Source organism: Apis laboriosa, unplaced genomic scaffold (genome assembly GCF_014066325.1).
Source record: "Apis laboriosa isolate Shangri-la unplaced genomic scaffold, ASM1406632v1 scaffold34_cov151, whole genome shotgun sequence".
In the NCBI taxonomy this organism is placed as follows: Eukaryota; Metazoa; Arthropoda; class Insecta; order Hymenoptera; family Apidae; genus Apis; species Apis laboriosa.
Window position 1 is genome coordinate 8,896,638 of NW_025222928.1, and position 16,347 is coordinate 8,912,984.

At 39.2% G+C, this 16,347-nt stretch overlaps 1 protein-coding gene across 2 annotated transcripts in view; it reads right to left on the reverse strand.

Annotated features, from left to right (window-relative positions):
- Positions 1 to 16,347, reverse strand: part of LOC122715360 (division abnormally delayed protein) — a 96,894-nt gene that overhangs the window by 54,410 nt on the left and 26,137 nt on the right. For both annotated transcript variants that reach the window (XM_043937498.1, XM_043937499.1), the window contains exons 3-4: positions 9,769 to 10,339; positions 8,522 to 8,723 (exon numbers count right to left, since the gene is read on the reverse strand). In XM_043937498.1, coding sequence (XP_043793433.1) covers positions 8,522 to 8,723; positions 9,769 to 10,339 — 773 coding nt within the window. The remainder of the gene's footprint in view (positions 1 to 8,521; positions 8,724 to 9,768; positions 10,340 to 16,347) is intronic.

Consider the following 16,347-nt stretch of genomic DNA (forward strand, 5'->3'; position numbering starts at 1 on the left):
GTGGTGGAGCAGGCGAGGGAGCCAAGGTAACGCGGAGGACGTTCGCATTGTATGGAGATAAGAGGAAGAAGCAAAGGAGGGGAGGAGAAATGCTAGGAATAATAATGAGGGATTATGATTCCTTTGGTCGACGGAGAGAAAGAGAGAGAGAGAGAGAGAGAGAGAGAGAGAGAGAGAGAGAGAGAGAGAGACAATGGTTCCTTTTTCGCCCGTCCAATTACCGGAACGCTTGAGAAAAGCGCCTATAGAAGTCAGGTGGGCGCGATCGAGAGTGCACAAGAGGGAACGAGGTCCGCCGCGTAACAATGCCTCGTGCAATGCGACGAGATCGATCGTCGAATGAACCGTTGCTCGCGGATCTCCAACGATAATCCCGCCAACGCCATAGAAGAAGGGAATATTTATTTTATAAGAATATTTATTCCCCTTCTGAATCCGAATTTCAACGATTATTGAACAACGCGGAATGAAAAGAATTATTGCTCCTCGTTACTTTCTTTATTTCAATTTCACGTGTAATAAACGCGAGATATCGTATCTGGATAATCGTAGCTGTAACTTTCTTCTCTTGCGAAATAACTAAAAAATAAAAAAAAAAGGCAAGAAGAGAAAAGAGAAAAATGGAAAAATTGAGCGGATGATTGAATTTTTGGCGCGAAAATCGGGAGGAGGAAGGAAATCGGGACGAGGTGGACGAGGGATGAATAATAATAAGGGAGGGAGTTCGGTCGTGTTTTCGTAAAAGGGCCGTTAAAGGTGCTACCTTAACGATCCCTAAGGGGTTGACGGCGGAATGGGATGGGGGGCGGGAGGGGCAAAGGGGAAGGCGGAATGCAGACACGTAATGCGAGCAGAATGCGCTCGAATGGGCCCGGGGAATTATTGGCGAATCGGAGGGAGGGGAGGGGAGGGTCCACAGGACCTGAGCAGTTGGGTCTAAGAGCGGCAGGTATAGAGAAGGAGGATAGAATTCTTCGGTGCCGAGGATGAAAAGGAGAAGGAAGATTTGGCATTTTGCCAAGAAGGTCGGCTGGAGAGAGAAAGAGAGAGATAGAGAGAGTCTCGGTTGTTTCGCTTAATTAAGAGAATCGTCGATCGTTTTCCCTTTCACGCGCGTACGTTGCAATTTATTATTATTCGAAATTTTAATCAATTGTACGGATATAAGGATGTATATAATAATAATTGAATTATAAACACGGGAAGATCAGAGAGGGAAGAAATAATTCGAAGGGAAGGGAATAAACGTAGAACGTAAACGTTGCGCGAATCTATTTACTTTTTTGCAAGCCGTTTATGAACAGCCGTTATCGAGATGATGATCATTCGGGAGAGATCAACAAGAAAGAATGTGTGCTCGAGTTTTAACGAAGCCCTTGAAGCTTGTGGCGAGAATTTTCACACACATAGAGGAGAGACACGTAGAGAAAGTTTCAATTCCCCCAGCTACCTCCCCACCCCTCCCTGTTTCATCGTGCGAAACGCGCGCATCCGTGCCCACGTGGCGTTTCGGCTACGCCTGCCTTTGTCCCGATTCGAACGATCCTCGCTATCGATCGCTGCAATCGATTGCTCTCTTGCGTCACCGAGGAGGACCTCTGTGCATTGCTCGTCACGGAAAAAGTCTCGATACGTTCGGAAAAGGGAAAAAAAGCTTCGCCCTTTTTCGAAAAAATTTTTCTTTTAAACGATTCGTTCGATTGTTAAAATATTTTTATATTCATGTTTTAAACGTTATTTCTTGATTTTTTTTTTTTTTTTGCTAACTGTATTATGATTGACATCATTGGTTATTTATATCATGAAACAAATCTTATTTTTAAAAAATATTTTATATATATATATATATAAACGAAATTGGTGTTCATTCATCGTGATGAATAATCTTACGAATCATAATATATAATTGAATTAATTTGTCTCCTTGATTTATTACCTTTCATTAGTGATAATTTATCAATTATATCGATTAGATCGATTACAATCCTTCAGAGTTGCAATTTTCCTATTTGAATTTTAAATGCTCGCATTAGAATTTTAAATCTCTCCGTAATACCGTTCCAATCCGTTGAAGAATCCTACTCGAACGCTTTAACGCGATCCGAACTTGAACTCTCAACAGTCTCCGTATTTTTCTAAATCACCGTTCGATTATCGAACGTTTCGTTGCGCAACCTTGCTTGGACCGAGTTGATGTTTTAATCGAAAAGTAAGCAAAGCAATGTGTAACTCTTGCCAAAAGGTTAAAAACAAATATATAAATCGGAATATAAATCGAGAAATTAACGACGTGTGAACATCGTTTTCCAATTAATAATTCAAATATAAATATAATTATGATTACAATATGAATAATATTCGGCATATGAACAAAGAAATGAAAATTCGACGGGAAACGGGAGAATATTCGAGAAGCGGGACGAAAGGCAAAAGCTCGTAAGCCTGCGCGAATTAAATGGCGTGAAAGTTGTTCGAAACGGTAGCGTTGATTTTTCTTCGATATCGAAGAAAACTCGACAATCTTAGTTGTAAATTACACGGATAAACATTAGATATTAATAGCTCGAATAAATCCGTTTCACGATTCGTTTAGCTTCGCTCTAATCCTTATTATATTTTTATCCGATAAGAGATAACGATCGAATCGAAATTAGAAAGAGAAAAGTGGAAAAAAAAAATGTTGCTTATTCTCTCTATGTTAAGTCGATTAGGATTTGTAATAAGGATTAGTAGGATTTAATGGATTAGTATTTTTACGCCTATCTATTCGTCCAATATTTAAATCAATAATATTTATTATGTGTCGGTAGATATAAGTATAGTATACTTATATCTAAGTATACTTATAAGATATAACTATATAAGTTATATAAAATATATAATAATATATAATATTTTATATTTATCCATTAAAAAATGTAATAATTTTCTTGGATTCCTATTTTTAATAGGATTTTATTAGAAAGATTTAATTATTAATTATAATTAATAAAATAAATTATTTTTGTTTTATTATTAATTAATTTAATTGTAAGAACAATATTATATTCTTTTCGAACGATATTATTAAGAAATTATTTAATAATAAATGTAATTTATATAAAAGATAATTTTAAGAATAATTTATAATTAATTAATATTTAATTTAATGAATTTTAATAAATTAATAATTTTGAAAATATTGTTTTTAGGAATAGTTATAATGTTACTTATAATTTTTTTAATTAGATATTAATAAATAATTGGAGTTCACTTTTTATAATATATATAGGAAGCGCAATTACGAAACAAAAACGAAATTATTTCAAGGCAAGAAACAAGTACATCCGATTCGAGGGATTACCGTTACAAAAGCAATTTTCAACGTCTGCCACGATAATATGCTCGTAATCTCTCGTTAACGAGAGGATGAATCGAAATTGATTCGGACTTAAATCGATCTCGAGAATTCCGTTGTCCTGGAAATTCATATCGCTTAACTCAGACTTCGACTAATTTTACATTGATATAAAGTGACAGGCCAACCTTCCTTTTTTCCCTCCTTTTTTTTTTCCAAAGGTCGAAAAATCCGATGGTAACTTTTTGGCCATTCTCTCGATCGAATCGGTTATGGGGGAAATTGAATAAAACTCTTTTGTGTCTGGCCGACGAAACGGCGGGGCAGGTTTCTTTCATGGTTGAAAGTGCGTTAAACGAATAATCCGCGCTCCACCAGCCTCGTGACACTCTAATGGAAAATTTTGCTTCGCGAGTGTATGAAACCTGTTACGTATTTGCGAAATGTTAAAATTGCGTGTGGTGAGGCAAAAAAAAAAAAAGAAAAAAAAGATAAAAGGATGGGATATCCTGTGAAAGCTATATGGAAATGATGGAAGTAAAAACGGTGTAAATGAATTATCTATGAAACTGGATTGGAAAAGTTATTCGATACGAAAGTGTTAACATTGGAATGTAGAATTTTCCACAAAATTCTATTGTGGAAATGTTAATCTTGCTTTTATGTATCATAACCGTCAGAAATTTATTTATTACTTTTTTCGTCATTGGATTGTCTCTTATTTTCAACAGAATACATTCGATAAATAATTTGCACACATTTATGTCTCGATCTCTGGACAAAGACGCGAAAAAAAGGAAATAAATAGAAAAAAAGAAAAAAAAAAATAAACGATTCGATCGAGCTTTTTCCATAAAAAGCAAACTCGAATGGAAAAAGACTGGCCGCGGAATAATGCACACGCATTCCGCCGTTAAAAGCCATTCCGAATAATCGGCGCAATTAAAAATGCATTGGCCGCGTAATCCCCTTTCAAACGGGCGGAGAAAGATATAACCACTTGTAAAATCGATCCTGCATTGCAGATCCGTGCTTCTCGCGCGAGGAATCTCTTTCGAATCGATCCTCTCGTCGTTCTTCCACGCGACGCCGTGTTTCTCCGACAAACTTTTAATTGCGTTCCACGGAATGGAAGGATCAGGAGAGTCGAGACGAAGAAATTGGAGTAGTCCAATTTCGTGGGAATGGAAATCGAGTGACCAAGGAAACGGGAAATGATGTTATTTTCGTCAAATATTTTCAAAGTCTTTGACGAGTGCGAAAGATCCAATATCGAAGAGGCATAACTAAAACCAAGAAAAAGCTTCTAACGAATATCTTCTCCTTTCTTCTGCACAGTTTAAACTGAAGAACGTACTATTCAGTGATGGAAAGAAGAGAAAAAAACGTCCATTTACGCGCACATTTTTATTTAGCGTAGTATTTGTCACATATACTAATCCGATTGTGACAGAGAGAGAGAATAAAACGACGATCCGTATCTAAACCTCGCATTGTATTAGCGTAGAATTCAGAGTATCGATATAAAAGTTTTTTTATTTCTCATAATACGCTTATAAATGTAATAAACTAAACATAGATATATCATAGATATATTAATATCACATCAAAATAATTAATAGTTTCTTTATGAAAATGAAAATAATTCTTCTACTATGTAGTGTATGGATAGATGTCAGGATAGTCAACAGCGTCTGAAGTGGGGATAGAAGGTCCTAGCGAAGGATACCTCTTGCCCCTGTGCCTCTCGCGAAACTTTTTTAGCAGTGAGAAGCAGTGAACGGTAAGTAAGTAAATAAGAAAAAAGCGCGGTAAATAAGACTAAACGAAAGAGATATGGGTTTAGGCAGCAGGCCAATGAGTTCGTAAGCATCGATGAAAATGCTAATCTGTCGTTAGTCCCGCTCCATGGAGCGTGTAAATCGTTCGAGTTGTAAAATTCCCCGTGCGACCTCGATGACGCTGTTTTATCGGTCGCGCTTTCGGAATAAATCAGACTCGCGTGTCACCGATGTTTTTCCTTATACAATCCAGTGTTCCGCTTTCATCGCATTCTCACGTCCAAAGGACGACAGATCACGAATTTTCCGATATTCAATTTTTATTTAAGAAATGATTTTTATTTAAGAAACGATTTTTATTAAGAATATATATATATATATATATATATATATATAGGATAGGATTCGTAAACTTCGGGCGTTGTTTCGAAATGCCAAGTATCAATTGTACGCGTATTACAGGCCAAGGAAAATTCACTCGTAATGATAGAAGAAGCAGTTAACCTACTAGAAATATCGCTGTGTTCCACGAAGGAATTGCGATTATTATTATTCTTCGAATCGACTGGCACGGGTATTATTTATTTAACAATGTCAAACGACCTCTTAATAACCTGTTTTCGAACAAAGGGTTTTTGCTTTTATCGCGCACGTGAAAAATATCCCCGGTGTCGCTTTATTCGTGAAACTAACGTATAATAATGCGTTAACGCGTTAATCCATATTTTAACGTTTGCGTGTTCGAGAGAAATTCATTGCAAAATCTCAAACGTTCGAACCTCGACTACGTTCGATTCCACGATTTATCTGTCGCGAATTTTCTTCGAGTTAACAATAACTCGGAGATTGCATGCGGAGAAGAACATCTGGTGTGGAAGAAATAAAACTATCGTATCGAAGATTGGACACGAGGCTTATTAATATACGTATTAGATTATTTATTTCAAGCTTATTTCTCGAAACCGTTCGTTCGTTCGTTCGTTCGCTTGCTCGCTCGCTCGCTCTCGCCATGATTCCTCGATACGAGTCGTTCAAAGTGCATCATCGCAACGACGCCCTTGGCGCGGCAATACACCGCTACAAGTCCGCCGCGAAATTTATAGCGTCTATTCGTTCCGACCACGCGCTCTCTGATTTTTTCCCACTGGATCGGATAGCATGCATTTTCCATTTCGTAGCCAACGTGTCGATCATCCGGCAGAAAGAGTGGACGCGCGACGATTGATCGACGCCTATCTAACCACTCGATATCCACGAGCCAAAGAACCGGAGGAGATATAAGATACAAGTTCCATTATTATTATTTCTTTTTTTTTTTTTTTTTANTTTTTTTTTTTTTTTAATGAAATATAATTTTTTTATTTCGAAATTAATATACTCGTGAAAAGGGAAATATAGAAATTAAGCGAATAATAAAAAATTAAGCTTCGTAAATTATTTTTCTAAATATAATCGCTCGTTTCTCTCCTTTCCTACAAATTAGAACGATTTAACGCGTCAACTGTGGCGTGTATAAGAGGACGTGATAAAGGATGTGAAAGGAAGTAACGACGCGAGAAATAAGCGGGAAGTATTGTACGTGTCGTGCGTTTCACACGCGTATAACGTATAAACGTAAGTACATTCCATTCGTTGAAACGTAGCTACACCGGCAAAGAATTTCAGAAATGTTATATACGCGTTCAACGTGCCTCGCGGCCTATCTTTTCTTCACTCTGCCGAGCGCGACAAACGTTCGAGTGAGTTGTCTACCGTTTTTCGTTGCAACAAAGAAATCGCGATTCAATTACTTGTCCCCTTGTTCTTACGAATCAAATATAAAAAAAGAAAAAAAAAAGCGAATACGAAACTTCAAATGTCTCACAGGATAAGATATTATTTGATTTTCGTCATAATTGCGTCAAAAAATGTTTCTCGTTCAAAAAAATACGCACAAAAAAAATATTAACCTTTACTTATACATTTTAACTTAAAATTCGTTAAATTAATCGAAAAAAAAAAATTGGAAAGAATATCGAATTATCCTTTACAAATTTATCTTAAAAGGAAACTATTAACGTGAAAATATTTTTATTGGTACTTCTTTGTATACGGAGAATATGGCGTGAAACGAACAATGTTAGCGCCGCGAAAACTCGTGTGAATCGGAAGGGTGAGTAACGTGTATAAGATCCTTTCGAGAGTTTTGGTCAGGCGTACACGCCTACTTCGAGTGGAGGGGGAAGCTTCATTGCCTAAATTCGAGGTTAAACCGAAGCCAGTTTCCGAGGAAAGTTCTCGCGATTATTTATACGAAACACGCTCTAATCCGCGGAGGGAATTTCATATATATCGTGGCCACAAATTGCTTCTGTCCGTTTGCCTTTGGTAAATAAAAAGAAAACACACACACACAAATTTATGGAAATACACGTATAATGGCGCCCTTCCTTCGCCGCCTAATATCAATAACAACGGAAACAAAAATATATATCGTGAAACCGGGTATGGAGATACGATCGATGAGAATCGAGGTGGACCGAGGAGAAAAGAAATCGAAAGAATCCGGCGCCGTTTATTTCACTCCCCTTCTCCCACTCTCACTGCAATCCTTGCCTTCGTTTATTCCAACGATTCCAACCTTCGAATATTCTGGGTAAACCGGCCACTCTTCGATCGAGGAATTTTTTTTTAAAGAGGAAAAAAATATTCGCTCTATTCTTCGTTTCCTCCGTACGTGAAAACAATTCGCAAAAGGTGAACGTTCTATCGATCGACATGATTGTTGCTAAAGTTATCAGCTGTACTGTTCACTGCTGGAAAGAAATCTCGCGAAAGGAATGCGGGTATTTATCACATGTACTAATCCAAAACAAAATACTAATCTAAATCTTGATGATTATTATTATAGGTAGAATATTCTAACGATCTATCTATATAATATAAAAATTAGTAACGATAGTTTAATTTATAAATAGTCGAAAATATTTCAGCTTCCAATTTTGGATGATTATTCTAACGTAATTTCATAAATGAAAATAAATTTTACGATTTTGAATAGCTCTTCTACTATTATGTAGCGTATGGTCTCAGAACTGTCAATAAAGCGTCTGAAATAGAGATAGGCAGTCCTAGCAAAGGACCCCTCTTGCCCCTGTGCCGTCCCGCAAGACTTTTTTTCACCGTGAACAGTAGAGTACGTGATCGCTCACGGAACGCTCTCGTTTATAACGTATATGGTATCGAGAAGCAAAGAACGATTCGAAAACGAAAAAAGTTTTTCAACGATTCATTCGTCGTTTATTTTATTGAGTCGCTTCAACGCGTTCGTTATATATCCATTTAATCATTCTGCATCGATAGCGAAACGGAAAAGATGAAAGAAATAGAGATAGAAAGATTAGAAATCAGTTTGGATACTCACCTTTTCCTCGAGCGCCGGTCCGTCTGTCATTGCGTGCATAATGGCGTCCGAAATGCGGGTGTCCAATTGTCTGACAGCCCTCTCGGCATTCAGGCCCAACGGATCGTTACGACCGTCGACCGCCACTACGAGCCTCTCCACTGTTTCCACGTACCCGGACCAAGCCAGGTCCAGCTCGGATGCTGGTTGCGTCAGGCAACCTCTGCACGCACAATTCGATCAATTGATACGTTTCCAAGTATTTTTTATTTTGCGAATTGCGATTTTTATTTTTTAAAAATACGAACATTTTACGGATATTTTGTTTTTTATTTCTATCTCGTTTCTCATCCTTTCTCGCGATTCTCAATAGATTAAGGGAATACGAATACGAACGTAAAAAAAAAAAAGGGGGTAAAATTGGAAAAGTTAAAATTAACCTTGAAGTTAAATCGACCAGACAGTTGGAGATATTTGTGCGAATAGCAGGCCATACGCGCACGAGGGAACGCCTCGTCAAAGGCCATAAAAGAAAGTGAAAGTAACCGAACTCGACGTAGAATATAAAGCGGCTCGTTAAGGTTAAAAGAAACGTAGAGGAAAAGAAAGAAAGCGCGTCTATACTTTTCATTCGCGAATTTGACGAAATCTACGAATTAACGAATCCAAAGGATTAAAAAATTTAAAAAAAAAAAAAAAAGAACAGAATTTCAAAAAAACTCAAAACGAACTGTATAAACTGTATAAACTCTTTTACGCGATAAATTAAACGCGCAATATTCTTATGCAAGGAATTAAGCGTGCGTGACATTTTATTTTACGCTTGAGCGAACTCGAAATTAATCTGCGCCACGTTCGCAAGTGGAATTCATTTTCGACTTTAGATGGTTTTCAACGCGATACCACGAAATTCTAGTAATTACTACTAGTCGAACATAGAGTATTTTAACCACAAATGAATTTACACATCCACAAATGAATTTACACATCCACATTTACGCGAAATAGCCACGTAATAACTGAACCGAAATTTAAACTTAACGATTGAAAGAGAAAAAGAAGAAAAAGAGGAAGAAGAAGAATCGACGCGTATCCCGTGTAATTGGCAGCACCGTGGGCGTGCTGCGTTTTTAAAATCGCGCGTGAAAGGTGAAACGATTCCCACAGGTTTCGGGGCTAACGACTAATGCGATTGAAAATTAGAAGAAGGGGCCGGTGAATAGAGTGGCGCGAGCCGTGGATAATTAGTGGGATACGAGGGTGGTCACCTCATGACATTGGTGCAGAATCCACTGCAGGGCCTGACGGAGGGGCCGATGCCCTTGCACCTTGGACAATAGGTCATCCTGAGCAGTGCGGCGTAGCAGGCCTCCTGCTGGGGGCTTGTGCCGGAAAATAGTACGCTGTCGGTCCTGTCCAGCACCGTTTTGCCGAGAGTCAACGCCTGGACCAGGACCCGGGTCGCCTCCAGGCTTTTGCTCACCGATTTCGAGACCTGGATCGGTATGTCGCCGAACGGTTGGATCTGTTCCATCGTCTCGTACAGGCACGTCTTAAATTTCTCCGTGAAATCTTGCTCGTATTGGCGAGGATTCACGGCTCCGTGATACGCGATCGGGAACAATTTGGCGAAGAACTCGATGAACCTTTCTTGAAGCATGTCCCTTGTCAGCGGTTGCTGCAAACTGTCCGGCGTGTTGCTCGGTGACACGTAATCGACCATCGCCTGATACAGAGCTTTTATCGAGGGCCTGCTCGATACCGCCATCGTCCGATACACTTGATCGAACAGGGTTAAGGTTTTGTTCTCCGACTGTCTCGCGAGCATCGTCACTGTTTCTGTAAAACGAAAAAAAAAAATTCAATCAATTAAAAAATAGTAAAAAGATATATAGATATATAGATAATCGTTTTCAAAATTTCGAATTAACTTTCGACGAATTTTATTCGTTTCGAACGTAACGTACGAACACGTTATATTCTCTCGACGAAAAGAAAGAAATATCCAGAGCTATTAGAGAGAGAGAGAGAGAGAGAAGGCGTCGAAGAATAATGGACTCGGGTCCGCGCGATGCAAAACGAGGAGGAACCAGGCTTCGGACGATGACTAACGTAAGAACAAATTGCCCACGCACTCGGACCTACTAACATTCCTTTAGTCTTCCTTCTCCTCCTCTTTCCCGATCAGACTGCGATCCGGCTCTCGAAATACCTCTTCGTGAAGGAGGAAATGGCCGGTAAAATAACGGCCATTGGAAGAGGACGGAGAAACGAAGGATAGAAGGAAAGAGGAACACGCGTGGAAAGGAAAAAAGGAAGAGATGTCTGCTGCACCTTCTTCTTATCGTCTTCCTCTTCCACTCTTTCTTTCCGAAGTCTTGTTTTACTTTCTCTCTTTCTCTTTCTCTATCTCTCTCTTATTATGGAACGGTCGGTCGACACGGCGCGTCTCGTCCTGAGGCACTTGAGGCCATTCCGCGGCACAGAGTAGAAAGAGAGAGAGAGAGAGAGAGAGAGAGTCGACATTCCTCTCGCCGGTCATTTTATTTTAGCGCCACCGTGTGGGAGAGAGCCCTTTTATCTCTCTCTCTCTCTCTCTTTTTCTCTGCCGTTCTCCGCTCGCTCGTTTCACAGGGCCCTGTGTGCCATCTTTCTCCTTGTCCCACGCACCACCGCGCCTCTCTTTGGATTTTGCGCGCCTCGGCAGCCTTTTCCCTCTTTCTCCCTCTCTCGCCCGTGGATGGACGACGACGCTGCCGGTGTGTGCTCCTCGCACGCTACCCGATGGTGGCCATGTTGCGGACCACGGAGGGGGTGCAAAAGGTACGTCGTGGGAACTGTACCACGCAACCGTCTCGGACCCAACTAAATTTTAACCGCTTCTGCCGCTTTATTTTCTTCTCTTAATTCTCTTTCATTAATCGATTTAATTTCCTTATTTTTTTTTCCCAGAGAAACGCACTGTTCACCGGTGGAAAGGAAAAGTCATACATACTGTGATTCAAAACGACATGTATCTATAAAGAATCCAAAGTGTTCTATAAACGTATCGATGTAATATACAAAAATTTTATTATTTCTCGTATATATGCGTAAGCTAATTACAATTTGTAACGATAGTTTAATTTATAAACGTAGTTAAGATAATTGTAATGTATACGAATACGTTATACATATCTTAACGTAACTTAATATTCAAATCATAACTCTTCTACTATTATGTAGTTGTGTCAGCAAGATTGTCAACAAAGACTTTTTTCCACCAATGAACAGTAAATGCGCATAAGCGAGGCGTAAAATCGTGTTGATTTTTGCAATTGGCAAGTTGTATCAAAGTTGTTGGTCCGATACGGGATTGACCTACGCCCTGCCATACGTATATCGCGAGATACGAGATACGTGTATCGCGCACACTTGGACATAATATATGCGCGTTATACGGTGACGTTAGACAATTAGAGTGGATTCACACACGTCCACGTTGCGTCCGGTCCACATTTCTTGCTCGGCGAGGCGCACGCGCAAGGGGAATTCGCTGGATAGCGCGAATAAGAATAGAATAAACGGTCACGTTCGAAACTTGTGAAACGGGAGGGGGGAAGATTTTAGAGAATAAATCGAGCATTAAGGTCGAGGGTAATGCCGCGTGTCTAATGTAACTACGTTCTTCCTCTTCGCGAATCTTGTTTGGAAAATGTCAAAGGTATTAAAGTTCGAAGAATAAAGTTGATTGAATAGGCATACTATACGATAAAAAAGAATGGCGAAAAGAGGGAATTATAATTATTACCGAAATGATCCGTGGCCTCTTAACGGTAGAGACTACTTGATCGCGATTATTATTGAGTTAATTAATTATCCATTATCGTAGCCCGACGAAAATCTAATTTCCGTCCCCATTAGAGGGCTGCTCTCTCTCTCTTTCTCTCTCTCTCTCTCTCTCTCTCTCTCTCTCTGTGCATCACTCGATAAGATTAAAATTAATAGGATTACTTACTCGATGCATTTTCGTGGCCATCTTACGAAGAATCGCGGTAAAAAATTCTCGGTGAAAAAGAAACGAGTCTGAAAAGACGAAATCGATGCTAATTAATTCGTCGTGTATGGAAAAACGCGAAACCTGTTCCTTCCGGCCAACCCACCCGGATCGACACCCACGCCAGCTTCTTCGGAGGAGCTGACTCGACTTCCTTTCCCTGGGTCGAACGAATCACGAAACACGCGTGACCCGCGATAAATATCTTGCGGTGGGAAACGTTTGCGTTTTCCGCGAGTCGATCGAAAATAGAACGCGCGAGCCGGAGAGAACCGAACGCCTAGAGAGACACTGCTAGAGGTTGCCGAGGCAACGACACGCGCGGACATCCCACTTTCGTCACCAAGATTCTCCGCCTCGTTTCTTCAAACTCGCCTCGTTTTTTTTTTCTTTTTCTTTTCTTTCTTCTTTCTTTTAACGTGAATTACCAAAAAGTGGAATAATCCTCGAAAACTTGGATTCCCGTTCATTTAAAGGCGACTCCTCGTTTTACGTTTAACGTTCTCGAGGAGACGCGCGCGCGCACGTAGCGTAACGAACGATATTCGACTGGGGACGAAGTCGTGCGGCACGAAAATCACAGAGATAGGCGAAATAACGGAGAATCTCTCGCCGCTCTCTCTCTCTCTATTTCGCACCGCTAAAGGGGTTAACCTGTATAAACATGCACGCTGTATATATATCCACCCACATCGGTTCGATTTTCTCCAAGTTTCGAGCTCTGACTTTCAGAGGCCAGACCACGGGTTGTGCGGTTTACTAAATATTTCCTCTTCGTTTTATCCTCCACCGTGTAAATATGTCGGTGTATATTTCGATTTTTCTTTTTCTGTTTTCTTTTCTTTTTTCTTTAGTTTTCGCATCTTCACATGGAAAAAACATGGAGGAGGAGGAGGAGGGAAATTTATCGCGTGTTAAAGAAAAGCCAATGATTCTATTTTTCGTTTTCACGTCCTCTCTCGCGATTCGGATAGAATATAATTTAGATTGAAAAAAAAAAAGGAACACCAACAAATTACCGATAAGAAGAACAGAAATGTGATATTACGTTCGAAAAGAGAGTCGAGAATCATACGTTTATTCGAAATTATAACTTATCTGATAAAAACGATACTCGTTAAAAGCAATCAGCGCGATAATGCATTTCTCGGGAAATGTACATACGTTTATCAGTTAAATACGTAGTTTTTCCTTCTTTTTTTTTTTTTTTTTTTTTTGTTCAATGAACAAAAAATCTCAATCGATGCTTTTTGAATTATCCCATCGAAAGATATCGAAGTAAATACGACACGTGTAAACGGACACGTGTATATTTTTTTCTTTTTTTTTTTAACAAATATATCAAACGATAAAAAACAAACGCAGATCACAAATCTACGTTTAAATTTCGAAACGAGCATTCAACTTCATTCAATTCAACAAAATCAGTGGAATTTACAATAGGCGTGTAATTTAAATCATTATTTGATAAAGATTCCTTTGTCAAATTCTCTATCCTTTCAATTATTATAATTAGACTATCTCCTTGAAGTTAAAATATACCATTGCCTTTCCTTCCTCCTTTTTTCTTTATATAAAAAAAAAAAAAAAAAAAAAAATTACACCTGATTCTAGAAATCCCTGAAAAGATCACTGCGAACAGCTTTTTCCCAACTTGCCTCTCAAAGGTTAAAAACAAACGCGTGGAATATTTCTTCGAAAAATAGAGAAGAAGTTTCGAGCAAAGAGGACTAATTAACCCAATCTTCCAACCTAAGTTTTCCTTCGTGATCGAAGGAAAACTTTTTTTTTTCCTCCCATAATAACGGTAACGTAATCGAAAATTTTCCTCCAATTTAAATCCTCGCGGCTCGCTGCCTCGAAAGATTACATCAACGATGGAAAGAGAGAGAGAGAGAAAAAAAGGAAAGGGAGAAAGGAAAGAAAGAGAGAGAGAGAGATGAAAAAAAAGGGTGAAATGAGAAAGGGTTCGTTAACAGGCGTGTATATACGTATATATTTTAGAGAGAATTCCGCGAGATTTCTCGTAATTTATAGTTGCACCGTCCGGGGTATCGTTTATCTAAATATAGATAAGGCTTATTCTCTTTCTCTCTCTCTCCCTCTCTTTCCCTCTCGGTGCGCAAAGTCGTGCGGCGCGAAATTCACGGAGGAACGCGACATAATAAGGCCGGAGGTGCATGTGCGAGGCCAGTGTAGCCAACCACAAAATGTCTCGAGACCCTTCGAAACGTTTCGAGCCCAGGTAAGGAACAATTCGTGAATCCGCTTCAACTTCAATAATATTTATATTATTTTTCTTCTTTCTTGGAAGAAGAAGGTAAAAAAATTTTCGCCAATTTCAAACTCGACTTCATTTCGCGTCTCAGAGCTTTAAAACTTGGATTTCTTTCGAGGATTCTAAAAATCGAAACGAAAGTAAAAATATTTTTATTACGCGAAAATAATCGATACTTGTTTATTTATCGAGTTACGAGTTGAATTTTGTATCGTAACATTGAACACGAATAGAAGAATAATACGTCTTCGTTCTACTTGCTCGAAACTGATATTTTTATATTCGACCGTGTTCCACGAGTACACCGCGAATTCTTCTTCCCCCGTATCGCGAAAATCTGAAAATCCACCATTTTACCGATCGATCCCTGTGAATACGAGGTGTGCGAAAAAATGCGAGGCACGAAACGAAACGCGTTTTAAACCGCGTTATTATACGTTTAAATAAATTCCCGTCGAAAGTTAAGGCAAAAAAAAAAAAAAACTTCGATTCGAATTGAAATTCGATTTCGAATGGAAAGAACATTTTCGAGGGAAAAATTCAAGTTACGTTTTCTTCGACGTTCGTGACGTCGGAGGCTCGCTCTTCCGTCTTCGAATCGAAAAACATTACATCCTTGAAACACTTATAATATACGGAACGGTAAATAATACAAAACGTTACGTTGATTGTTTAAACTGATCGAGGGACAACCTTCGACACGCACAGTTGTTAAGTTAGGTTAGGTTAGGAAGAACTAAATTTGTCGATCGTACACGTCACAAGGCAAGCGAAAATTACGTAATCCTCGAATATATGGATGTTTATTACGCAAGAGATCTTTAAGTAATAAGATAGATGCAAAGGAATAAATTGATACGCTATTAGATACGCCAGTTTAAAACAGATAATCATCTTCTACCCGGATAATAGGTTATATTTGAATAATCGAGCTTCCCACGTGTTAATGCTGTTATTATTACGCTCGATAAAAAATTTCGACTAATAAGAAACGTTTTATCTTCCATTATGAAATATCCCGCCTCTTATCGGTTAAATTCGAATGACCTCGATTCCACATTCCACATTCGCCATTCAGTCTTCCTTTTCCATCATGCATTTTCCAGAAGAAGATCATAGTCTCGCTTCTTCTGCGGCGACAAAATGAGAATAAAAAATTAAAAAGGCAAAATAAAGAATAATTCTCGTAGCGCTTTATATATATATACATTCTATGGGGATATGTATGGTTAGAAGTGGAAGGGGGGCAATGCGAATTTCGCGGGGAAATGTGATACAACGAGGTTGGGCAGATCCCCCCTCCTTTCCCTCCCATTGGATTCGAGTGGACCGCGTTGTCGTCCATATATTCGCGTTTATGCATACCGGCCGAGGGCCACCGATCATGCAAATCTGGAAGGGAATTCGATACTATTCTTCTTTCTTCTTCATGCGCGAAATTTCGAGCGTACATCGAACGAAATTGACGAGAGAGGGGGGGGGAGGGGAGAGAGAGATGAGTTTCTTTTGAACTGGCGCAAGTTCAGGGACGAA